Source organism: Ceratotherium simum, chromosome 23, assembly GCF_057802395.1.
Source record: "Ceratotherium simum simum isolate JZ-2026a chromosome 23, ASM5780239v1, whole genome shotgun sequence".
In the NCBI taxonomy this organism is placed as follows: Eukaryota; Metazoa; Chordata; class Mammalia; order Perissodactyla; family Rhinocerotidae; genus Ceratotherium; species Ceratotherium simum.
The window spans coordinates 40,683,613-40,711,007 of NC_141922.1; the positions used below are offsets into that span (position 1 = coordinate 40,683,613).

Sequence of the window (27,395 nt, forward strand, 5' to 3'; positions counted from 1 at the left end):
CTGAGGTATATCTAAACAACATGTACCTTTTTAGCCCTTCCACCTTGCTTCTATTAAAAATACACACAACCCTTCAGAAAGCACTGAAAAAGCAACCATCCAAAGTATATCAAAACAAGCACGTGCAACACGGCATTACCTTCTCTGAGCTACTTCTCAAAGGTGGCCGTTTTCTAAGTCCCACACGTCATGGTATTTAGGATTAGGTTCTGATGTATCTTGCTCATTTAGCAACTTCATTGGTTCCTTCAACTCCAATATCTCAAACTTTGTTTAGATTTTTCACTAGTCCAGCAGGACAATAAATAAACTCTAAGATTTCTTTTTAGATAACTAAATACCCAGAAACTCAAAGAAGGAAAAATTCTTTAAGCCGGTAATTTTATCAAAATTACAGTAACTATGAACAGGTGTTTCTGAGAGAGAAGGCTCAAATAAAATTAGAAATGAAAAAGGAGAAATTACAACAGATACCACAGAAATACAAAAGATTATAAGAGAATACTATGAAAAACTATATGCCAACAAATTGGACAATCTAGAAGAAATGGATAAATTCCTAGACTCATACAACCTCCCAAAACTGAATCAACAGGAAATAGAGAACCTGAATAGACCAATCACAAGTAAAAAGATTGAAACAGTAATCAAAAACCTCCCAAAAAATAAAAGTCCAGGACCAGATGGCTTCTCTGGAGAATTTTACCAAACATTCAAAGAAGACTTAATACCTATCCTTCTCAAACTATTCCAAAAAATAGAGGAAGAGGGAACACCTCCCAACACATTCTACGATCCCAACATCACCCTGATACCAAAGCCAGGCAAAGACAATACTAAGAAGGAAAACTACAGACCAATATCCCTGATGAACATAGATGCAAAAATCCTCAACAAAATATTGGGAAAGTGAATACAGCAATACATTAAAAAGATCATACACCATGATCAAGTGGGATCTATACCAGGGACACAGGGATGGTTCAACATCTGCAAATCAATCAATGTGATACACCACATTAACAAAATGAGGAATAAAAACCATATGATCATCTCAATAGAGGCAGAGAAGGCTTTTGACAAGACTGAACATACATTTATGATAAAAACTCTCAACAAAATGGGTATAGAAGGAAAGTACTTTAACATAATAAAGGCCATATATGACAAACCCACAGCCAACATCATACTCAATGGGGAAAAACTGAAAGCCATCCCTCTGACAACAGGGACAAGACAAGAGTGCTCACTCTCGCCACTCTTATTCAACACAGTACTGGAGGTTCTGGCCAGAGCAATTAGGCAAGAAAAAGGAATAAAAAGAATCCAAATAGGTAACAAAAAAGTGAAACTCTCACTGTTTGCAGATGACATGATCTTATATATAGAAAACCCTAAAGAATCCATTGGAAAACTATTAGAAATAATCAACAACTACAGCCAAGTGGCAGGGTACAAAATCAACTTACAGAAATCAGTTGCATTTCTATATACCAACAATGAACTAACAGAAAGAGAACTCAAGAAGACAATCCCATTTACAATTGCAACAAAAAGAATAAAATATCTAGGAGTAAATTTGACCAAGGAAGTGAAAGACCTATACAATGAAAACTATAAGACATTATTGAGCGAAATCAATGATGACATAAAGAAATGGAAAAATATTCCATGCACTTGGATTGGAAGAATAAACACAGTTAAAATGTCCATACTACCTAAAGCAATCTACAGATTCAATGCAATCCCAATGAGAATCCCAAGGACATTCTTCACAGAAATAGAACAAAGAATACTAACATTCATATGGGGCAACAAAAGACCTTGTATAGCTAAAGCAATCCTGAAAAAGAAGAACAAGGCTGGAGACATCACACTCCCTGACTTCAAAATATACTATAAAGCGATAGTAATTAAAACAGCATGGTACTGGTACAAAAACAGACACACAGATCAATGGAATAGAATTGCAAGTCCAGAAATAAAACCTCATATCTATGGGCAGCTAATCTTTGACAAAGGAGCTAAGGACATATAGTGGAGAAAGGAAAGTCTCTTCAATAAATGGTGCTGGGAAAACTGGACAGCCACTTGCAAAAGAATGAAAGTAGCCCACCTTCTTTCGCCATACACAAAAATTAACTCAAAATGGATCAAAGACCTGAAGGTGAGACCTGAAACTATAAAACTCCTGGAGGAAAATATAGGTAGTACACTACTCGTCATCAGCCATAACGGGATCTTTTTGAATTCCATGTCTACGCAGACAAGGGAAACAAAAGGAAAAATAAACAAGTGGGACTTCATCAGATTAAAGAGCTTCTACAAGACAAATGAAACCAGGATCAAAATGACTAGGGAACCCACCAGCTGCGAAAAAATATTTGCAAACCGTATATCTGACAAGGGATTAATCTCCATAATATATAAAGAACTCACACAACTGAATAACAAAAAACCAAACAACCCACTCAAAAAATGGGCAGAGGAAAGGAAAAGACACTTCTCCAAAGAAGACATACAGATGGCCAATAGGCACATGAAAAGATGCTCAACATCACTAGTCATCAGGGAAATGCAAATCAAAACAACACTAAGATATCACCTTACACCTGTTAGAATGGCTATAATCACCAAGACAAAAAGCAACAAATGCTGGAAAGGCTGTGGAGAAATGGGAACCCTAATCCACTGCTAGTGGGAATGCAAACTGGTGCAGCCTCTTTGGAAAACAGTACGGAGATTCCTCAAAAAATTAAAAATAGAAATACCTTATGATCCAGCTATCCCACTACTGGGTATCTACCCAACGAAGCAGAAATCAACAATCCAAAGAGGCTTATGCACCCCTATGTTCATCGCAGCATTATTCACTATAGCCAAGACATGGAAGCAACCCAAGTGTCCCTTGACTGATGACTGGACAAAGAAGATGTGGTATATACACACTATGGAATACTACTCAGCCATAAAGAAAGACAAAATCATCCCATTTGCAACAACATGGATGGACCTGGAGGGTATTATGTTAAGTGAAATAAGCCAGAAAGAGAAACAGTGCATGATTTCACTCATATGTGGAAGATAAACCAACACACGGACAGATAGAACTGTTTGGTGGTAACCAGGGGCTAGGGGGGTGGTGGGTGAGCACAAGGGGTGGAGGGATGCACTTATATTGTGACTGATAAACAAAAATGTAGAACAACAATTTCACAATTAAAAAAGAAAAGAGGGGGAAAAAAAAAAAGAAAAAGCAGAAAAAAAGAAACTTATAGATAACTAAATACCCAGAAACTCAAAGAAGGAAAAATTCTTTAAGCCAGTAATTTTATCAAGATTACAGTAACTATGAACAGTTGTTTCTTTAGAGATTTACTGAGCCAAGATTAATTCTTTAAAGGGTTGAGCAGAACATGTGCTTGCTGTAATCAGTGCACAGCATTCTGCAGAGCCCCCTGAAAGGGCCTTCTCAGCATCTGGGCATGCTGCGTTGTGTGCCTCTGATTATGGCAGAGCCGCTTCCTAAACCACTGCTCGTGTATATTTGATTCAACTCAACAAATGTTTAGTGAGCACTTAGGAAAACTACTGATGTATAACATGCCTTCTCTCAGAAATCCCACAGAGTTCTCAGTGATACCGGTTTGCACCTCTATATTTAATATAACATATAAAATTGTTTTATTCCCATTTTATACACTGGGAAGTAAAGTCAGGGACAGGTTGAATTATTTCAGTAAGGTCACAGAGTGAGCAAGTCACCACAATTTAAAAAACAAAACAAAATCTAACTCTGTTCTAGTTTAGACTTGACATACCATTTATATCTGTCCTGTCCATTCTATCCCCTCCAACCCTATCCATTTGACCCAGCCACATGTTCACGTCATCCATCACCATCCTTCTCATCAGAAACTCCTTGAGCACCTACCTGTACTGAGCACTGCGCCAGGCACTGTGCTGAATACACAGGTGATGGCAACACAGGGAGGTTAATACCTAGAGGACTTAATACTTTTCCCATGAGCCAGGCAGTTTAAGATAATTTACATCAAGTACAAATGATTTGGAGGACTCTTCTGGTGAAAACATGTTTACCAAAATCATATTTGATGGGTTTAAAAATCTTAAGTATGAACAACTAGTAGCAGAACAGAGATCACCTAATTCTTTTACTAAAGTTTTCATATACTGGACAAGTTTTAAGGACACAGTAACCTCTGCCATTCTTATTTCTCTACCTATAAAATCACATTTCTAAGTGTAATTTCACAGTGAGATAGTATAGTCATACTATGCAGAACTGATATCTAGAATTATGTGCCATGGTTTAAAAATTCAGGTTTAAGATACATAAATATGGAGAAGGTACATGCATTATCTATCTGTAATATTTTAAAAAATAAACCAGAAGTCGAGCCATCTAGATTTTAATATCATGTAGGGGGAAAATTTCATTCAATTATGAATCCTCTGATGACTAAGCAGCTCACGAGTATGTTTCAACAACAGTAAAAATGTAGCTGACAGCAGAAACATTTAGAAGCCACCATATAGTAGATTCGTGGAGAACTCCATGATAAGTGACGTCACACCTACCGTGGTGTCGTTGCTGGTAACATAAACCAGGACATCGGAGGAGTTCCTGCCATTGATGTATCGGTAGCAGTTCCAAACACAGCTTATCAAGTAACCCTGTAAGTGAGTAGTGATTATTAGGTCTTTAATTTTCAAACTTCAGACAATTTAAAATACTACCATAGATAAAGCCGTATTACAGAACTTTTGTTTATAAATTATAAATGCACATATTAACGCTACTAAACCAAAAAGCCTTTAAAATTACAAATGTTGGGTACAGTAACTTTCTGGCAAAGGGTGCTACTGTCACCTCATTCTTCTCACCATCCCAGGAGGTGGGGCGTGGAGGGGCTGACAGTAGGAGGAGAATTTCTCAGGAAAGGTAGTCGGAAGGAGCAACGGCCACAAACATGTATTGCCCCGGAAGTCACAGAGCAATCAATTTACTAACCATTTCTCATCACACTTTAACTCTGTGTCTTTGGGATTTTTATTCTACATGATTATATGTGATTTTGTTATACAAGTCAATTTGTTTAAAAACATTCACTGTGGGGCCGGCCCGGTGGTGCAAGCAGTTAAGTGCGCGTGCTCTGTTGCGGCAGCCCGGGGTTTGCTGGTTCAGGTCCTGGGCGCGCACCAAAGCACCACTTGTTAAGGCGGCATCCCATATAAGGTGGAGGAAGATGGGCACGGATGTTAGCTCAGGGCCAGTCTTCCAGCAAAAAAGAGGAGGATTGGCATTGGATGTTAGCTCAGGGCTGGTCCTCCTCACAAAAAAAAAACAAACAAAAAACAAAAACGTTCACTGCACATGAATTTGCTTCATGGTCAATAAAATCCACAACATTTCCATTGTCATAATGAAATAGCCAAAGAAGATAATTAAAATTAAAGTCCAGAATAAAGACACGCTAGAATAAAGCATGAGTTCATGGGAGATGTTTAAACTATGAACTCTCTACACTTTGATTCTAATCATGTGTAATTGGATTAGAACCGAATGATTTCAAAATCCTTTCCTAGCTTTAAAACTCGGTGATAAAAAGAAGTTAAACAGTTATCATGTGACCCAGCAATTCCACTCCTAGGTCTATGCCCAAGAGAAATGAAATGTCCACACAAAAACTGTGCAAAAATGTCCATAGCAGCATTATTCCTAATAGCCAGAAAGTGGAAGCAACCCAAATGTCCATCAGCTGATGACCAGACAAAATGTGGCATATTCATACAATGGAATATTATTCAATGGTAGAAAGGAAGGAAATTCTGATACATGCTACAACATGGATGAACCTTGAAAATATTATGCTAAGTCCAAGAAGCCCATCACAAAGGACCACACACTATGTGATTCTATTTATATGCAATGTCCAAAATAGGCAAATCGAGAGAGACAGAAAGTAGATTAATGGTTGCCAGAGGTAGGGGAGGCAGGTAAGGGCAAAGGGCAAGTGATAAAAATGTTCTACAGTTACACTGTTTAACCACAGAACTGTGTTTACACAACTCTGTGAATAAACTAAAAACCACTGAATTGTACACTTTAAATGGGTGAATTTTATATGTGAATTATATCTCAATAAAGTCATTTTATAAAAAAGAAGACATTTAAGGACAAAAGGGATGCTTGTCAATCTTTGTCAGGAGAGTGAGGTAAAATTCTGTCATATACTCAGAATGCTGTCTTAAGCTGCATTCATATTTGGTGATGATTATCTCTTACATTTAAATATTCTGTGATGATGTTAAGATGAAAATGTATAATGCTATTTTATAAAATATTTCCTGAATGGCAATAATCTGAAACCAGAGATCAACAGTAAGAGAGATGGAAAGGTCATATTTCTTGAACAATATACACAATATGTTCAGTTTGCTCATATCTTCAGTTTACTCAAGCTATTGCTTCGTCAGTGAAAAAAAAGAAAAAGGCCTAGACTTTTTGAGAATTTCAATACAAACGAAAAAGGAATGTTTGGACATATTAGTTATGTATTATGTAAGAAGACCAACTAATCATCCATTATTTTAGTAGTGAACAGTAGATTCTTTAAGGCAAGAACTCCTGATGTGAGGCCTCTGAAATAACAAATCTCTAACTGGAAGGTTAAACAGCAGAGGGGAGGCACCTTGTGTCTGGGGCTTCACAGATGCACAGTCAGCATTCTGAGGGCCCCTAACAACACCAGTGCATTTGCTTGCTAACCACTCCAACAGGAGAAAAACCTCTGGCCTGTTGTCTCTAAAAACCCAATAACTTATTTCAGTGACCTTACTTCTTAGTTGACATTTCTGTAATCTTGAACAGAGAGTTAAATATTTAGTATACTTCCCAAATAAACTTGCAATGACAAATTACGTCCATCATCTATTTGCAGAGCCAGGTGGTAAGCACTGCTCTCTTTACCGTCTTAAGACAGAGTGAGACTGACACGTGTCCTGATTTGGGCTCCCAGGGAACCGGTGTGATGATAAACCTTATTAAAGAGTAACAGAGAATTGAGGTCGTGAGAGCCACTAATCACGTAAACTGATATGTGAAACCACAACATGTGTACAGTCAGGCACTGCATAATGACGTTTCGGGTCAACAATGGACCACACATACACTGGTGGTCCCATGAGATTATAATGGAGCTGAAAAATTCCTGTTGCCTAGTGACGTTGTAGCTGTTGTAATGTCGTAGTCAACGCATTTGTCACGTTTGTGGCGGTGCTGGTATAAACAAACCTACTGTGCCGCCAGCTGTATAGAATAAAGACATAAAGAAAGAAAATATTTTTGTACAGCTGTACACTGTGTTTGTGTTTTAAGCTAAGTGTTATTATAAGAGTCAAAAGGTTTATAAAATAAAAGTTACAGTAAGCTAAAGTTAATTTATTATTGAAGAAAGAAAAATATTTTTTTATAAATTTAGTGTAGCCTAAGTGTACAGTGTTTATAAGTCTAGAGGAGCGTACAGTGATGTCCTGGGCCTTCACACTCACGCACCACTCACTCACTGACTCACCCAGAGCAACTTCCAGTCCAACAAGCTCCATGCATGGTAAGTACCTATACAGGTGTACTATTTTTTATCTTTTATACTATTATTTTTACTGGACCTTTGCTATGTTTAGATACACAAATATTTACCATTGTGTTACAATTGCCTGCAGTATTCAGTACAGTAACATGCTCTGCACGTTTGTAGCCTAGGAGCAATGGGCTACACCACATAGCCTAGGTGTGTACAGGCTATATCATCTAGGTTTGAGTAAGTACACTCTGTGATGTTCATACAACGATGAAATCACCTAATGACGCATTTCTCAGAAGTATCCTTGTTGTTAAGCGACACATGACTGTACTCATATTTATTTAAACTAAATTACTGAGTCTCTTCGCGAGAGGCATCAGCTTAGTGCTAAGAGAGATATAAAAATAAAGGCACAGGGCCGGCCCCGTGGCTTAGCAGTTAAGTGCGCACGCTCTGCTGCTGGTGGCCTGGGTTCAGATCCCGGGCGCACTGACGCACTGCTTCTCCGGCCATGCTGAGGCCGCGTCCCACATACAGCACCTAGAAGGATGTGCATCTATGACATACAACTATCTACTGGGGCTTTGGGGGAATAAATAAATAAATAAAATAAAAAAATAAATAAATAAAGGCACAATCTAGGTTCTCAGAGAAATGCAATCTAGTTAGTAGAGGAGACAGATGCTTAAATAATTAAATATTAAGTACATATTTCTCACAGGTTGGAGATAGTGCTGTGAATAATTTGTATTATGTCTTGTATTAGATTATTACGATAACTGATAATGCTCTGCAATTTATGAAAGCACCAGAGAGCAGACATTTTTCTTATTCACTACCAAACCCCAGTACCTGGAACATGGCCTGGCACATAGGAGACCCTTAATAAATATTTACTAAGTAAAGGAATAAATGATGCATCTTCCCATCCATGAGCTCACTTAAACCTCACGGTCACCCTACAGAATGTTTCCTTAACTATTTTGCTATTTAGTAAATGACGAAACCAAGGCTCTGGTCACATGGCTTGAAGTAGCAGTGAGAGAAGCTAAATCTAGGTCCTCCAACTCAAAATCTCAAGTAAGCATTTCCAACACAAACGAAAACACCTACAAAGTTAAAATGCCTTTTTTAAGGGCACTGGGAGGTTCCAGTTTCTGAGCTTCTGGTACATGCAGAGAGTAGCCTGGTCAGACTAACCTTCCTGGTAAAATGATAAAATCTGGAATAAACACACAAACATATACACACATGCTATTTGAAGGCACAAGTGAGGAAGCCAAAATAGGCAGAAGCCAAAGAGGAGTCTACCCTTGAGAGACAAACGGCAATGAGTGGGATTGGAGAGTTTGTGGCCTATTTCCAGGGGACACTGCCAACTCCACACCCAGCCTGGGTGGTCTGGGTGGCAAAGGACCATATTCCGGGCTGACGAAGCAGCTGGAGAGTTGGGGTGGGGGAGTGGGACCTGCAGAGGCAGTGAGCCTCAACATCCCTGGATAAAATTCACCCAAATCCTTGACCACTCAACTACAGTATCAAATATGCAGGGCATGTTTTATGGGGGAAAATGTAGACCCATATGATTTTCAATGAATCATTTCCTTTCTACTCCTTTTCATCACATTACTATTTAAAATGACTTTTCGGGGGTGGTGTAGTGGTTAAGTTTGTGTACTCCACTTCCACGGCCCAGGGTTCACAGGTTGAGATCCCGGGTGCAGACCTACCCACCGCTCATCAAGCCATGCTGTGGCAGCACCCCACGCACCAAAAATAGAGGAAGATGGGCACAGATGTTATTGGCTCAGGGCTAATTTTCCTCAGCAAAAAAGAGGAAGATTGGCAACACATGTTAGCTCAGGGGCAGTCTTCCTCACAAAAATAAATAAATAAATCAAATGACTTTTCTCCCTAAATGCAGCTTCCTCAAGCTTACCGAGGCTCAACTTTTTAAGAATTGAGTAATTTTATGCCAAAACAAAGACAACGAAAGATATTAAGAATTAAAAGTTCAGTCTAATTATTTGAGAATTTTCTCCTTGTTAGTAGCATACAAGCACAAGTCACAGTGACATTTTTATTATCAGGTTTACAAAGATGAAAAAGAATGGATAACACTCAATTGATGAGGGTGAAGGGCAGCACCGCTGATGGGAGTGTGAAGTCATTCAACTTTTGGAGAGATCAACTTGGCAACCTATCAAAAGCCTTCAAATTATGCATAACCTCTAATTTTAAGAAACGTATCTTGGGGTCCCGGCCCCGTGGCCTAGCGGTTAAGTGCACGCACTCCACTGCTGGCAGCCCGGGTTCAGAACCCAGATGCACACCGATGCACTGCTTGTCAGGCCATGCTGTGGCGGCGTCCCATATAAAGTGGAGCAAGATGGGCACAGATGTTAGCTCAGGGCCAGTCTTCCTCAGCAAAAAGAGGAGGATTGGCATCGAATGTTAGCTCAGGGCTGATCTTCCTCACAAAAAAAAAAAAGAAAGAAAAAAGAAAGAAAGAAATGTATCTTGAGGAAATAAACGCAGAAGTATACAAAAGATGTACTTATATTTATCAGCAGCACTATTAATATGAAAAAGTCCTCCTCACACCCACACACACACAAAATTAAATAAATAAATAAATAAAAACAAATTACAGGGGCCGCCTGGTAGCGCAGTGGTTAAGTGCTCTTGCTCTGCTGTGGCGGCCCGGGGTTCGCAGGTTTGGATCCCGGGCGCACACCGACACACCGCTTGTTAAGCCATGCTGTGGTGACGTCCCATATAAAGTGGAGGAAGATGGGCACGGATGTTAGCCCAGGGCCAGTCTTCCTCAGGGAAAAAGGGGAGGATTGGCATCGGATGTTAGCTCAGGGCTAGTCCTCCTCACACACAAAAAATAAATAAATAAATAAAAATAAAAACAAATTACAAAAGAATGTGTATATAGACATTGTAATGGATGTTACAGTATATAATACATAGTATGCAATGAATAACATTACACTAATTTATTTCCCTCCAAACAGATTTTGGAATAACTCTTGGTGGGCCTGTGGAAGTTTGGTTAGTGTTTACCTCTCATATAGATAAGAGAAGGAACAGAATTGTTAGGAAATCAAAAAGTAGTTCAGAAACCTAAAGCCAGATAATGAACTGACAGAAGTCTGCTTGCTTCTTTAGCATTCATGAATACGTCCAATAATATTTAGACCATAAGTAAAATCTTCATGCTTACCTTAAATGTCAAGATAATGCTGATAAACAGAAGAATAATAAGGACCAAACAGGTAGGATTCACTGACATGATATCTTCTTTGTAGGGAAAATTAGGAGGCTGCAAAAGACAAGCGCCTTGTTAGCAAATCTCATTAATCATTCAGGATTATATTCCTTAGGCATTGATCAGATGTGCTTATCAGAAAGCAATTAGTTAAAGCAGATAGTTATTACTGAAGACTACTAGAAAATTTCTAGCCTACCTCTACTAATGAAAAAGCTACGAATGGTGTGATGAGAGGTTAGTCTGCTCATAATTCAGGCAATAACTCTCGAAAAGAAAATCAGAGGAAGATTCATGAGTGAGACCTGAAAACATAAGTTTGCCCTCCTACTATACAAAAAGTTAAAAGCCAGTATAGTTTTTCTACACCTGCAGTAGTTGGATTTTCTGCAAATTCTGGACCATTCTAAAAGGCTTATGCAGCGCAAGGGGGAGAAACCTATTAAAATAGGGTCTTCTTTATATAGAGCATTTTTGCTAATGCTACTTCTCCTCAAAGAGCAGAATCTTTTATACTAGTAGGTATTTACAGCATTAAAAAAAAAATCAACTCCTACCATTTGACTATACTGATTAACTACCAGGTTAAAGGAAACCTTTTTAGGAGGATCAAAATCTGCTCCTATGGTTAGTGGCAGCGACAGACCTTCACCATGAAATGCCTGCACAGCACTGATGGAAGCCCCCCATTTAACTGGCCTCAGTAAGTGTGTATGAAGGCAGCCCAGGGTACTTTGTCACCTTTTACCTCCTCTTCATCATCCAGTACTATTCGTTTGGATTCCTCATTAGCAATATTCTGAGACATAACAAAGAAGTGCCAAATGCTAAGGAAGAATATGGAGGAATGGGCTGGCCCCGTGGCTTAGCGGTTAAGCGCGCGCACTCCGGTGCTGGCGGCCCGGGGTTAGGATCCCAGGCACACACCGACACACCGCTTCTCCGGCCATGCTGAGGCCGCGTCCCACATACAGCAACTAGAAGGATGTGCAGCTATGACATACAACTATCTACTGGGGCTTTGGGGGAATAAATAAATAAATAAAATTAAAAAAAAAAAAAAGAATATGGAGGAAAAAACTGTGATTCATGTGCATGGCGGCTCCTACTCTCCAGGGTGAACATCACCCCGTGGTTTCAGAGTCTCCTTTCACTTTGGGCAAAATATCTAAGAAATAAAATCTAAGTCATTCTTTGTGATCAGCTTGCGAAACTGGTCCCTCCCCTTGGAGCCTGCTAGAGTTTTTTGTAGCACTGATCTTCAAGGGCAAGAATAAAACAACTTGGTGCCATTCACAAGACCAACATGAAATCATATTGTCTCTCTAATTAAAAAAAAAAACAGGATTAGGGGTCGGCCCGGTGGCGCAAGCGGTTAACTGCACGCACTCCGCTGCGGTGGCCTAGGGTTCGCAGGTTCGGATCCCAGGCGCGCACCAACACACCACTTGTCAAGCCATGCTGTGGCGGTGTCCCATATAAAGTAAAGGAAGATGGGCATGGATGTTAGCCCAGGGCCAATCTTCCTCAGCAAAAAATAGAGGAGGATCGGCATCAGACATTAGCTCAGGGTTGATCTTCCTCACCAAAAAAAAAAAATATATATATATATGATTAGAGTGGAAGTATGTGACCTTTTCCAGAAAGATCTTTAGACTCTTTCCCCTAGAAAAGTGAACATGGTTTCTATGTCCAGTTGAGACCCATAAAAACACATGCACAATTTATTTTAGCTGCATTTTACAAGACTCCACATAAACAGAGTAGGCACTAGAATTGTGTGCTCACCCCTAGCCTTCTCAGACAACAGTTTCTCAGACTCATTATATCTCAACTTGTCAAGAAGGGCCTCCACATGTGGAACTTTAACATTCGCTCAGGCATTGCGATAATCTGTAGGCCTCATTCTTTAAGTAGAACATCAGAAAATACTCACTTGCATTATTTGGTTTGTAATTAAAGATAAAAGTAGATGGTGACTTTTTTCTTTAACCTATATTGCAATTACTGTGAGCATCAGCAATATTATCATTTTACCACTGGTGGCTCTAAAGCAAACGAGTATGGAGTGACTGAACAGTGTGGGGCATAATGGCAAGTCTAGGTAGTATTCTGAGGGTTCTAAACGCTTGCCTGCATATTGGGCTTTATGCTCCTTATAAATCTCTGCAATATATGGGATGCAGCACACAATATACTGTTTAAATAGTCACAGGAGTGCCATATGGCTTGTCTTAGTGTCTCTTTACTCAAGACCACCCCTTCCCAGCCCCCTCCATGACAGGGCATGTTGAGACCATGTTTCCTCCACACTTCCAAGGTTGATTTTAGGAACCCAGCAGCACATCATCATTACAGAGTAAAAACACAAGTCCTTAAAGACAGAGGTAATTCTACAACCTGCTCATCATATATGAACCCCCCATGCAGAAACACTTGGCTGTACCACAAGGGATAACACATAAAATTAGCATACAGGAAATACACAAAAATATTCTTGACACTACATTCTACCAAAACATCGACATGTTTTCTAAAACAAAGAGAAGCTATTACTAACAAGAATGACAACCACAACAATGACAACTTAATACTTTTACGGAGCAAAACACTAGAGGCTCTTCCTCCTAGGTCTGCTAAGTCCCAGTTATGTGATCTGGCACGGCTGCCGCAAGATCACAAACTTGTGTGGGCACGTTCCCTCCTCTGCCCCTCTCCAGCCCCGCTGTCTCTCCCTTCCACTGAACTCCTTGGCATCCATTGTCACATCAAATCCCCAGCCTCCTCTCCCATCCCAGAAAAACCCTGCTCCTTCCCTCATGCTCAGAAACTACTATGCAAACCTCCAAAGAGCAAACATTCTCTCCATTCAAAACATTCTCAGATTTTGAAGAAATTAAATTTTAAGGCACAATAACAATTTAAAAGAGGTTTAAAAAATGTGCAAGTATAGAAGTATTTCAATCTCACAGTTGCACAAACTTCTTACCCAGCTACCAGTATTTGCTCATATGGGCACAAAGGACATTAAACAGAAAACTAGTCCCACAAAGATGCTTGGGGAAGAAAGGGGTTCTATGGTCAAATAAGTTTGGGAACCAATGTATAGTAAAGTTCTACTTTTCCCATACAACAGCAGAGGCAAAAAGCTATCCTTTGCTGATAATTGAGCAAATTGCATTTTACAAAAATAAGACAATTAGCAACTAGCTTATAATTTAGGTAAGCGCATCTAATACCATCATCACAGCCACCAACTTATCTATCTCAAGAAGCATTCTAAGAAACCAAAATTCTCATCGTCAAATTAACATTAAAAAAATCTCTAATCAGTAACTCAAATACAAGTGAAAAAATCCACAAATTAACGTGCGTGTGTACGTCCATCTGTATACCTCTATATCCCCAACTTAACAAGGTTTCCCTGATGAAGAGAAGCAGTGACTGGGACGGCCACCTACCAGCTGTCGTATGTATTCCTGAATGGAGTTTGGATAAATAAGCACAGTGACAGCAACCAAGGTGTTCAGGGCAAAATCAAAGATCTGGTAACAGAAGAACGGGATGATCCAGGCAGCATGTTGCTAAACGTAAGAGAAAAGAGGATGTTAACATGTCCAATATTGCAAAACATTACTGTTTTGAATTCAGAGAAATCTTTTCTTAATCTGAATGGAAATGGAGGAATAGAAATTCATTAAAACAGGCCATGATGGCAAGTGGTAAGCCAAATAGAAGCAGTCAACAAACAAGCCTCTGTGAACATTTCTGAGACTATAATATTGGCTTTCCATGTAATATTAACAAGAGATTTAAACTTCCCAAGATTCTTATAGGAAACAGAATAATCACCTCTTACTTCTTACAGACCCATGTAAGGGAAAAGGCCCAGAAACTTATTTCAAAGCTGCTTACTTTGTATGCTCCGTAAGTAGCCATTGCACATATCAGGATCATCAGAAGAGAAATTGCAATAGCAATGCACATGTCTGCCAAAAAACAAAAAGAAAGAAAATTAGTAGCAGATCCACGGTTTAAACATTTTTTAGTCTCTCCTCAAAGGCATTTTGTTTATAAACCAATTATAAGCAAGAACTTTATACTAAGTAAACCACCAGAGCTCTTTTGGAATTGAGAAGACGATGCTTAATGGATGTAAAGTGCCCAAAAGATGTTCTCCCTAAATCATATGTCTGTAATAAGAGGTTGATCTATACATAAGCTTATTTCAAAAATGGGAAAGAGGGGCTGGCCCGGTGGCATAGCGGTTAAGTTCACATGCTCCACTTTGGTGGCCTGGGTTTCGTGGGTTTGGATCCTGGGCATGGACCTACACACCACTCATCAAGCCATGCTGTGGCGGTGACCCACACACAAAATAGAGGAAGACTGGCACAGATGTTAGCTCAGGGACAATCTTCCTCACGAAAAAAGAGGAAGATTGGTAATGGATGTTAGCACAGGGACAATCTTCCTCATGAACAAAATAAATAAATAAAATAAACAAAACAAAAAAAAGGGAAAGATATTGGTTACAATATAAAAAAATTTGGTCTTCTGGTCCACTGAATTATATATATAACGAATTAGGTATTCTTTTAACATATGAGTGTCTAACTTGTATTTTATAAACTCATGTGTCTCATGCTCCTATTAAAACCATCCACTGGCTTCCCATCTCATTTAAAATAAAATCTCAATTTCTTATCATGGCCTTTATGTCTCTATTTATCCTAGAGCATGCCTACCTCTCTAATCTCATACCACATTTCTTGCTCACTATAATCCAGCCATACTATTTGATTTACTCGACACAGCAAGATCATCCCATCTTAGGGCCTTGCATTTGCAGTTCCCACGGAGTAGAAGCACTGTCACTCATATTTTCACACAGATTAGCTCTGCCTTTTTAACCATTCAGGTGTCAGCTCAAGAGTCAACACCTCTGAGATCTTCCCTGAGTATTCTAGCTAACAGAGCCCTTCTAGTCACTCCCACATTACTGCTGTATTTTCTTTATATCACAAATCATTATTACCTTATTTGCATTTCTTGTGTATTGTCTGTCTCCCTGTGCTAGAGGAACCCTCCCGAGGAAAAGGGCTTTCTATATTTTGTTCACTACTACAACCCCAACATCGAGAAGCAGACAGATGCCCAACAATGAAGCCACGAGCTAAAGGTGGGCACTGAACATTAGAAACGTGGTCAATCTGAACTGAGACATGCTGTAAGACTAAAATACACTCCAGATTTCAAGGACCTAATGCAAAAAAAAGAATGTAAAATATCTCAGCGTGATTACATGCTGACGTGTACTGACTACACGCTGAAATAATATTTTGGATATATTGAGCTAAACAAGATAAACTGTTAAAGTTAATCTCACCTATTTCTTTCTACCTTTTTTAACGTGGCTACTAGGAAATTTTAAATTCCATATGTGCTTGCATTATACTTCTATTAAACAGTGCTGATCTAGAACAACGCCTATATCATAGTGGGTACTAACTGAACATTTATTCAAGAAGTCATATTTCCATATCTTTGGGATATTCTGGTTAGAAGAAGAGTGTGACTGGATTTCTAAAGGTAACGAGTGGGGTTATCACAAGCTAAGAGAATACAAATACCCACACAGGAAAAGTACCCGTACAGTGCTGACAGTTTCCAAGGCATTTCACAGATATCTCATTTAGTGTCCTAACTCTGAGGTAGAGATTGTTCTTATGGAAACCAGGGCTCAGAGGTTATAAAACTTGCTGAGAAAGCATTTGCATCAAAAAGCTGAACTATGACTAATCCTGCTCTTATGATTTCAAGTCTCTGGCTCTTTCTACTATACTATGGTACTTATACTTAAGCTTCAAATACTGACCAATGAACCAACCTATGCTGCCACTTCCCACGGGTATTTCTCCCAAGGAAAACATTCTAGTTTTAGAACCACGCTCTGTATCCCCAGCATCAGAGAGGAGAGAACATTTTAAGCAGGAGGTTCACAAACAGAGGCACAGGGTCAAAGTACATTCTAGGACAGAATACAGATACATCAACAAAGACCATTTGCCATCCAAAAAAAATGAAGGTTCTGGGGCTGGCCCCGTGGCATAGCGGTTAAGTGCGCACGCTCCACTGCTGGTGGCCCGGGTTTGGATCCTGGGCGCGCATCAACGCACTGTTTGTCAGGCTGTGCTGTGGCGGCGTCCCATATAAAGTGGAGGAAGATGGGCATGGATGTTAGCCCAGGGCCAGTCTTCCTCAGCAAAAAGAAGAGGATTGGCATGGATGTTAGCTCAGGGCTGATCTTCCTCACCAAAAAAAAAAAAAAAAAAAAAATGAAGGTTCCTCAAATTGGTCTATAGATTTAATGCACTAAATTCATAACAATGCTGGGCCGGCCCCGTGGCTTGGTGGTTAAGTGTGCGCGCTCCGATGCTGGTGGCCCGGGTTCGGATCCCGGGCGTGCACCGAGGCACCACTTCTCCGTCCATCCTGAGGCCAAGTCCCACATACAGCAACTAGAAGGATGTGCAGCTACGACATACAACTAACTACTGGGGCTTTGGGGGGAAAAAATAAAAAAAAAAAAAAAAAAAAAAAAAATCTTAAATTCATAACAATGCTGATGGCTTTTATTAAAGGAGTGAAAATTTGATTTTCAAAAAAGAAAAAAAAAATTAAGGTTAAGAGAATGATTAGCGGGCCGGCCCTATGGCTTAGTGGTTAAGTGTGCGCGCTTTGCTGCTGGCGGCCCGGGTTCGGATCCCAGGCGCGCACCGAGGCACCACTTCTCCGGCCATGCTGAGGCCGAGTCCCACATACAGCAACTAGAAGGATATGCAACTATGACATACGACTATCTACTGGGGCTTTGGGGGAAAAAATAAAAGGAGGAGGATTGGCAATAGATGTTAGCTCAGAGCCGGTCTTCCTCAGCAAAAAGAGGAGGATTAGCACAGATGTTAGCTCAGGGCTGATCCTCCTCACAAAAAAACAAAAACAAAACAAAACAAAAAAGAATGATTAGTACTAGTCAGTACTTAAAAGATCATGATTTCTTTCAAGATACATACATATTATATAGCTTACGTTATAAATTTAATGCCAAATTAACTTACCTTTCCCTCTTGTGAGGGAAGAGGTACCTAACAAGGAAATTTCGTGGATACCTCATAGTATTCTTGCAGTCAGTGGGGGAATAAATGTGAGTGTATTTTACATGCGAAAAACCAAGGCCGAGAGATTTAACTCCTTAAATGCAAGGGGAAAGTCTCTGTGTGCACATGCGCTACGTAAGTACACAAGATGCATTTCAGTGCTGATATCTGTATAGGAAGCAACGAGTGTTTAGGCTTGTCTTTCCTGCATAAAGCTACGAGTACAGTGGAATGTCCTTTGTCTGCTTTCTATTTTCCCCATTTATAAGTGTGCCTTTTTCCTCAGTGAACTAGGCGTTGTGTTATTTCATTTAATCCTCATAACAACTCTAAAAGATAGGTACTATTATCTCCATTTTAGAGAATAAGAAAAAAATGATGAAGAGAAGGCAAGTAACCTGTCCAAGCTTGCCCAGCGAGCAAGTGGTGGACAAGATATTCTACCCAAGCAGTCCAACCCAAGAGTCAATCCTCTTAGCCACCGTGCTACCTGGCTGTGAAGGAGGCAGATCAAATGTAGGAGTGGAGGGCAGTGCTGGGAAAACCAGATAGCCCCCCTAAAAAGAGTTGGACATCGATATACACTGATTATGTGCAAAGCCTATTAGAATTTACAGCAATCTCTGAAACGAACTCGGGCAGAAGTTTATTATTTTCTTCTTTGTCTACTTCAATGGTTTCCAAATTCTGTCCAAGCATATTTCATAATGAGAAAAAAAGTAATTTTATAGAAGCCAGCCCATTATAGGATATTCTTTACCTCATAGATCTTAAAAGAGATAGATAGATGGATAGATAGGTAGATAGATAGACAGACAGACAAATAACTCAAGGAGGTAGTCAAAAAATAAAAATACTAATATAACCTATGTAGGGGAGAAAGACTATCCTCTACCCACTCTGGGTCTTTTCTGGCTGGGCTACAAATTAAATTGACATGAGACTGAATAGCAGGAGAAAATCAAACAAAGTTTTATAACATGTATACGTGGGAGAACCCTGGAAAAACTGGGTAACTTGACAAAATGGCAGAAGTTCTCATTTTAAATACCCTCTTCAGCTACAGACAAAGCATGTCAGGGGTGGGGGTGTCAGTTATGGGAGGTTACCAGAAAAGCACAGTAAACAAGAGTAAGGTTGGGGCCGGCCCGGTGGCGCAAGCGGTTGGGTGCGCGCGCTCCGCTGCGGCGGCCCGGGGTTCGCTGGTTCGGATCCCGGGCACGCACCGATGCACTGCTTTGGCAGGCCACGCTGTGGCGGCGTCCCATATAAAGTGGAGGAGGATGGGCACGGATGTTAGCCCAGGGCCGTCTTCCTCGGCAAAAAAAAAAAAAAGAGGAGGATTGGCGGATGTTAGCACAGGGCTGATCCCCTCACAAAAAAAAAAAAAAAAGAGTAAGGTTAATATGCAGCCTCGCCTTCTGCATTGATAAGTTTCCAGAGATAAGGTCATCCCATAGGTTTACAAATGGAGATCGCCCTTACAAATGTAAATATTGGGTAAACAGAACTTTGATAAGAATGGGCTTAGCAAGGACCCTCCCAGTCTATCGATACCCAGAGTTATCTCTGGTGATGGCCTGTCCTGAGGACAGGCCTCTTACCTTAAATTCTTTGAGGCAGTTAGTGGAGGGTGGGAGGGTCAAAGTGTCTTTCAAAAAATAATCAAGGTAAAGAGACACATTTTGAGCTGGCCAATTCTGATCCCCCACACCTACAAAAAGAATAACCTTAATGGGAACTACATGTCCTATTCTGAAGAAAAAAAAACTCCAGAACTAAATCTCATGTATCATAAAAAATGTTAAATTTACGTCTTTTTCAAAGAATATAAAACTCAGAGAAATTTAAAAGGTACAAATAAAATGAAAGTCATAAAGTATCCTATCACCATTCATAATGAGATACCATTTACTATAAAAAAGTTAGTTTGAGACCAAGAAATTTTCAAAATTCTATTCCTATAGATGCTTATGCCAACCACACTGAACAGACTGAATATATCACAGGCATGTGAAATAGCTTAGGTAGAAGCAAAGTCTAAATCAAATAAAAGCACAGAGCAGATAAGATAGAGCAGGCTAATAAACCTTCTACCTCCTAGCAGCCTAGAGCAAGGGTCAACTCCTCTGTAACAATGTATTGTGCACCATGGTAAATATGAGAGTCACTCTGAGGAATGAAAATTCATTCCTTTTAATTACATCACAGGCAGATAAGGAAATGGTTCTAATAACAATACAGGGATTTTACAATCAGTAATAGTACTGGTCAGTGAGAGGAACATCTTTTACTTATTCTTTGTGCAGTAGCTCCACCAACCCAAAGTTGGAGCACGCTGACGTCACATTGTTCCAATGTGAAAAGGATCCTAAGAAAAGCAACACCACAGACCACAAAGGCATAATTAGAAAATGCTTCCTGATACTTGGTCAACTAATCATTGAAACAGAATAGGCATATAAAGGAGTTCTCTAAAATGCCTTTGTTTAAATAATCTAATTCTATCTTTTATTATACTTCTTGGATTTGCTTCCTTCCCATAAAACTTGTAGCTAGCCAGATAACTACCTGATTTATGTTCCCACGTCTTACTTGCCCAGTCATAAGTCATTCTTATGTCTCAATTTCCTAATTTTTGGCCACATTCCTGGCACTGCAATTCATGAAAACAAACAGTATTTGAGGTACATTCTCACCATTAAGTCTAGAGAAGAACTATTTTCAGATGAATTCACAGCAACAGTATGAGCTACCGAGAACAAAATATAGAAAGTCCTCAACCCCCTGTTTTGCCCATGGGGGCAAACAGAAAATTCAAGTTCAAGTCCCTACTTTGGGGTCCCCTGCTCTGAGGTTGAAAACCTGGGGAAGAATAAGCAATACAAAGCACTAATTTTACTCCCCTAAAACAAAAGAAAGGTTCTAATACACCTTTTGTATGTTTCTGGCAATTGTTTATAACTTTTTAATAAAGTATATTCAGACAGAGAGTTTTTTTGTAACTTGCTAATTTACAACTTTACGTTTAAACTAAGAATTTCTCTCATGAATACTCAACAGATTCGTATAACAGGATAAACGTTGTGAATCTGCAAAGATTAACAGCACAAATCTTTGCTCTCCGATGATGCTTAGCATCTACCAGGAAGAGAGGGAAGAATTCAATATGAGGTAACAGATGAAAAGCTGGTGGAGTCAAGGGGGCGCAAAACTATTTTCAGCCAAGAGGAACGATAAAGAATTTATCCGAGGATATGCTTATTTGCAGCTGGGTGTTTTTCACCCTCCTAAAACTTTTTTATTGAGATATAATTCACATGCCATAAAATTCACCTTTTTAAAAAGTGTATAATTCACTGGATTTTTTTAGTATATTCAACAAAGTTGCACAGCCATCACCACTAATTCCAGAATATTTTCATTCTCCCAAAAAGAATCTCCACTAGCAGTCACTCCCCATTCTCCCTCCTTCCAGCCCCTGGCAACCACTAATCCACTTCATTCTCTACGGATTTGCCTATGCTGTACATTTCATATAAATGGAGTCATACAATATGTGGCCTGTGGTCTCTGGCTTCTTTCACTTAGCATAATGTTTTCAAGGTTTACCCATGTTGTAGGACCTAAAGATTTAAATGTCAAGTTCAGAGAATCTCTCAACTCCTACCCTCTAAGATAAGGAAATTAGCTCCTGCCGGCCACACTCTTATATTGAGAGATTTATATTGACATAATTAAGTCTCATAAAGGTTGCTTATATAAGAATAGAAAAACCAACAAACAGCATTTACATTTTTTGTGATTATGTTCACTGGAGAATCAAGTTGTGTGACCAGATCTGAAGAGAAGGAAATAAAATAAATTTAATAAAAAATATGCATGATCTATAAGGAAAACATTTGGAAACCCTATTGATGGACACTGAAGAAGACTGCATAGCTGGAAAGGCGTCAGTTGTAATCAGATATTAACAAAAAGTTGCACAACTCTGTAAATTAACTAAAAATCACTGAACTGCACATTTAAAATGTAAACTTTATGGTATATAAATTATACCTCAATAAAGCTGTTTTTAAAAAAGGTATAAAACACTAAATCCCACCTTCTAATGTGTCTTCCTCTTCCGCAGAGGCTAAAAAGCTAAAATATAAATTTTCCAGATTTCCTTGCAGCTGGATGCTAGAAGCAGATTGGGTTCACTCAATTAGACACAGACATACAACAAAGACTCTGTCCCTGCTCGTTTGTCCAGTTTTAGCAAAAATCCTACTGAGTCAATTTACTGAAAATCCCTCACCGTTGGTATCTGATCACCCAGATATCTGATCAAATTCCTTATCCTCCACCCTCTAGAACTTATCACCCTGGCCTGCCTTCAGCAAGAACCCCCAGCTTCGATGTTTCCTCTTAGTAATTTTCCATCTGCTGACCTGACCCTGCTCCTTGGCTGTAAGTCTCCACTTGTCCTCGTTGGAGTGGGAGTTGAGCCCAATCTATCTCCCTTATTACAAAACCCCCACTGTAGTAGCCCCTTTTGAATAAAGTCTTCCTTACTATTTTTAACAAGTGTCTTAATAACTTTTTCATTAACACACAGTAAAACTGGAAAAGCAAGTCTCAAAGGAATGCATACTGCGTGAATCCACTATGTGGATTATCCATACCGTGTAATCCAACTTTGTAAGTTCAAGCACGTGAAAATTAAACAACAGACCAATCAGTCATACAAATGTACATGGTAAGTCTATAAAGAAAAGCCAAGGAGGGATGGAGTTCAGAAGAGCGGCTATCTCTGAGGTCAGAGGAAAGGACATGCAATCAGGAAGGGACATGCAGGGCTCTTTCGAAAGTAAGGTAAAATTCAATTTCTTAAATCAAATAGTGGGTACACAAGTACTTAGAGTACCATTATTTAGTATATTTTCTAAATATTGTTTAACACCTATTCAATATTTTTTTTTAATGTTTATTTATTTATTTTTTCCCCCCAAAGCCCCAGTAGATAGTTGTATGTCATAGCTGCACGTCCTTCTAGTTGCTGTATGTGGGACGCGGCCTCAGCCCGGCCGGAGAAGCGGTGCGTTGGTGCGCGCCCGGGATCTGAACCAGGGCCGCCAGCAGCGGAGCGCACCCACTTAACCACCAAGCCATGGGGCCGGCCCTTATTCAATATTTAATAAGAGATAATTCTATAAAGAATGAGGAACTCCAAATTATTGTTAATGAACAAAAAGCAAGAGAGGTGTTCACTGTACATGAAACCTTTTTGAAAGATTTGAATTTTTTCAAAATAAAGATCTGGAAGAGGGGCCAGCCTGGTGGTGTAGTGGTTAAGCTTGTATGCTCCGCTTCAGCAGCCCGGGGTTCATGGGTTCAGAACCCAGGGCAGGAACCTACACACCACTCATCAAACCATGCTCTGGCAGCATTCCACATACAAAATAGAGGAAGATGGGCACAGGTGTTAGTTCAGGACTAATCTTCCTCAGCAAAAAAAAAAAAAAAAGATCTGGAAGAAAAAAATGACCTTCACGCTAAATCTATGCTGAATTGTAAATCACAGCCTGATTTCAAAAACATTAAAATGCAAACAACAACAACAAAATGCACCATCAGAGAAGCAGCAGGGAGGGGAGAAAAGAGCAAGGAAGAGCCCTGGACACCTGAGTTAATCCACTCCTGCTCCACCACTGGCAAACTCAGGACTTCCAAAGAATTAAGGGCTTCTGTAGGCTTAATGTATCTAATTTAAAAAAGACATTTGGAAAAGTTTTTTACGATGTTCCTGTGGGGAAATGTGCACCAAGCAAAATAGTTTGGTTAAGTGGAACATCCAGATAAGCATGTGCATGATTCATTGTGAATGGAAGATGTTTTCCATTTGCCTTTCCAAATCCACTCTTCACCATCCAGTTTTCTGCCCCAGGAGGCAGATCTGTATGGGCTATCAACAGGGCTCCCTCACCCTCTGGCTTCAGCTGAGTTTAGCCAATGATGAGCCCAGACAAGAGAATAGAGTGAGGCTGTCCCCCTGATGTGAGGTTGTTGGGGTTGGCTGTGGCCCTAGACCAAAGGTCACTGCTCCTTATGAAGAGGTTAACTCCGTATGACTCTCTCATTCTGGGCTCCAGTAACCACAGCCTCCCATTCATCTTTAGGTCTAGGCACAGTAACAGCCGGCCTTGATTATCCAAGTTACTTCACCATCTCTAGTGGTCTTACACCTACATCTTTGTAAAAAGATCTCCTTGAAAATAAATATTCATTGAATTATCCTTTAAAAACATAAGCAAGATGTAGTCAAGGTGTAGAATATGCAACCTTTTGAGCCATGTGATTGAAGAGATAAACAGATGAAAGGATGGAAAGATGGGAGAGTAGATGGATGAAAATAAAGGGCCACGACAGTTCCTATGGCTCAGCTCCCCTGCTGTTGCATGATTATGTTTACCTCCTCTAGACTGCTGGGATCTTTATGCACAAGTGGACAAGCTGTGCAGACTGACTGCCAAGCTTGCTTGGGGCGGTGTGAACAGAGAGCAGGTAGGCAGCCTGGGACCCTTTCCAAATGCCAGAGCAAGGAGAGCTTTACTCTGTGGTGCCAATAGCCATATGGAAAGCCCCAGCTGATCATTTTTTTTTTTTCTTTTCCTATTTCTTAGTTTTTATTATCAAAACTTGCAAACATATACAGGAGTATATAAGTGTACACAGAAGTATAATGAATCCCCATCACCCCTCTTGCCTGTATTGTTTCATCTCTCATCACTCCATTTCTGTCTATTCTACCACTGGTGGAAATCCGGACTGTTTCCAATTTTTGGCTATTATGAACAAGGCTACTATGACCATTTTATACATGGCTTATGATGGACACAAGCATTCACTTCTGTAGGGTACGTATCTAGGAGTAGAACTGCTGGGTCATACGGCAGGTGTATATTTAGTTTTCCCAAAGTAGGTGTGTGATTTACACTCCCAGCAGCAAGCTGAGAATTCCACCTGGTTCCACGTGCATATCAGCAGGTGGTATCATCACTTATGCTGACGTTGGCCACTCTGGAGGGGTGTAGTGATTTCACCACTGTGTTTGTAATTTGCATTTCCTTTACAACTAATAACGTGGAGAATATTTTCATATGTTCATTGGTCATACGCATATCTTCTTTTGTGAAGTATCTGTTTTTCTCTTATTGATTTCACCCAGAACCGTTTATTGAAAAGACTAGCCTTTCTCCAATAAATGTGGTGGTGTCTTTATCCTAAATCAGGTAACCATCAATTCTTGATTATTTTTATGGCTAGTTCCTTCCTCAGGCCAGGTGTGTCTACTTAGTGTATAAAATGAACATAAGTGTGACTAGAAAGACAAATCTGCTATAAAACTAATCAGAAATTAATTTGAGTGATCTGTTCTTTGGTATTATGCATAGCACTACACTTCCTGTTATAGTTCTTTGTCGATCCATTAAAATTTCACAAATAAAATTCCTTGCATTCTACTTCTTCTCAAAGTACGTTATGGGCATAAAATACAACATGCCACACATAGTGCTTTTCAATCATGAGCCTTTGATCTAAGTCAGTAACTGCAACTGCTTTTTTTAAACTTTTTATTTTGAAATCATTTTAGACATATAGGAAAGCTGCAAAAAATAGAGAGTTCAAGAATACGCTTCAGGGGGCTGGCCCTGTTGGGTAGCGGTTAAGTGCGCATGCTCTGCTGCTGGCGGCCCGGGGTTTACATCCCGGGCGAGCACCAATGCACCGCTTGTCAAGCCATGCTGTGGCGGCATCCCATATAAAGTGGAGGAAGATGGGAACGGATGTTAGCCCAGGGCCAGTCTTCCTCAGCAAAAAGAGGAGGATTGGCATCAGATGTTAGCTCAGGGCTGATCTTCCCCACAAAAAAAAAAAAAAAGCATATATTTACAAATTATAAATATGCATTATTACTAATATTTTTGTATTACATTAAAAATATATATATATAAATAGGAATGTTAAAGAGTTGCATTTAAAAACAAAGTGAAATTCCCACATTTTCTTTCTTTAGCCCAGTGGATTCTCCTAGCTGCCCCATTTTAATGTAAATAATAGGAATTTGGCTTTCTTCCACCAGGTTATTTTAGTAACATATCATATGGAAAAGTGAGACACATTCCTGCTCTGTCCTTCTGAATAAAATCTTCAGACGGCTACCACCATTCCAAAAAGATATCAACTTATATTCCACATAATTCTATATTTTTCCAATATATTCCATAATTTTCAAGTACAATTTAAAGCAACTGATTGTATTCATTTAAGTACTATTTAATTCTATTCACATGTGAGGTAAATATACCAAGGCTTGTCAGACACCATGACTTTTGACCTACAAACTTATTAAAGAAAGGACATCAAAACATATGAAAAGGAAATGTAAAAGGAAAGAAGTTAAAAAAAAATGATTCAAGTGAATATCCACTCTCCTGTACCTTTTTAACCATGTGATTTAAATGATCGCTAGATAGTCCTAAAAGTAATTACAACTGTTCATTCATTCCTTTCAAATATATGAAATAGGAGAGAAATCTCAAACGCACTGGAATTAATATTCAGGACATTACAAAACGATTACTATTTTAAAGTCTTAAGTACCAGCAAGCCTTTGAAGTCAGCTAAATTAAGCCTATACCGACAGATAGTCCCTACCCAGCTTAATCTCTGGCAATTAGAACAAGGCATGCAGTGTGACTTTTCAATTCAGAAAGAACTAGCTGTCTCATTTAAAATTTCTTTTTCTAACCTCAACTACCTTAGAAAAGGAATCCTGCTACCGGAAACAACGAAACAAAACTTACTTTTATAATGTCAAACATTATATTTATAGCTTATATAGTCTTTTAACTCAGGAGAAGGAAGGCAGAGAGAGATTAATTTAACATTAATGAAACTCATTATCCTTTCTGGAAAAATTCATAAGAATAGCAGGTTATTCAGAATAGAGAGAGCGAGCAACGTTACAGCAGAGGTCATGTCCCAGCCTGATCAGGTCTCAAACCCCGGGATAACACAACGCCCTGACTTCACGGTACAGAGTAGGAAGCAATGGTGGTGGAAGATGATGGACAGAATTATTTTGATTTGGGTACTAATGCAATATTATAGCATTTAGGTTTACAAGTGTTTACTAGTCAAATGAAGAAGTAACGTTATGTAATTAATCTTATAATTAATAAAATACTCCTGGTCAAAAAAAAAAAAGATGAGGGACAGAAAGCATCTCCTGGTTTTCCCTTTACTTCACTACCAGTTGCTCTCAGGCTCCTCCTCCTGACCTCTGATGTTGGGGCTCCTTCAGAG

General features: G+C 39.5%; 1 protein-coding gene across 1 annotated transcript in view; it reads right to left on the reverse strand.

Moving 5' to 3' along the window:
* The window catches only part of LAPTM4B (lysosomal protein transmembrane 4 beta), a 72,150-nt gene that overhangs the window by 19,869 nt on the left and 24,886 nt on the right, over nt 1–27,395 (reverse strand). Inside the window, exons 3-6 of the mRNA XM_004431192.3 lie at nt 14,800–14,873; nt 14,346–14,468; nt 10,840–10,938; nt 4,603–4,698 (exon numbers count right to left, since the gene is read on the reverse strand). Coding sequence (XP_004431249.1) covers nt 4,603–4,698; nt 10,840–10,938; nt 14,346–14,468; nt 14,800–14,873 — 392 coding nt within the window. The remainder of the gene's footprint in view (nt 1–4,602; nt 4,699–10,839; nt 10,939–14,345; nt 14,469–14,799; nt 14,874–27,395) is intronic.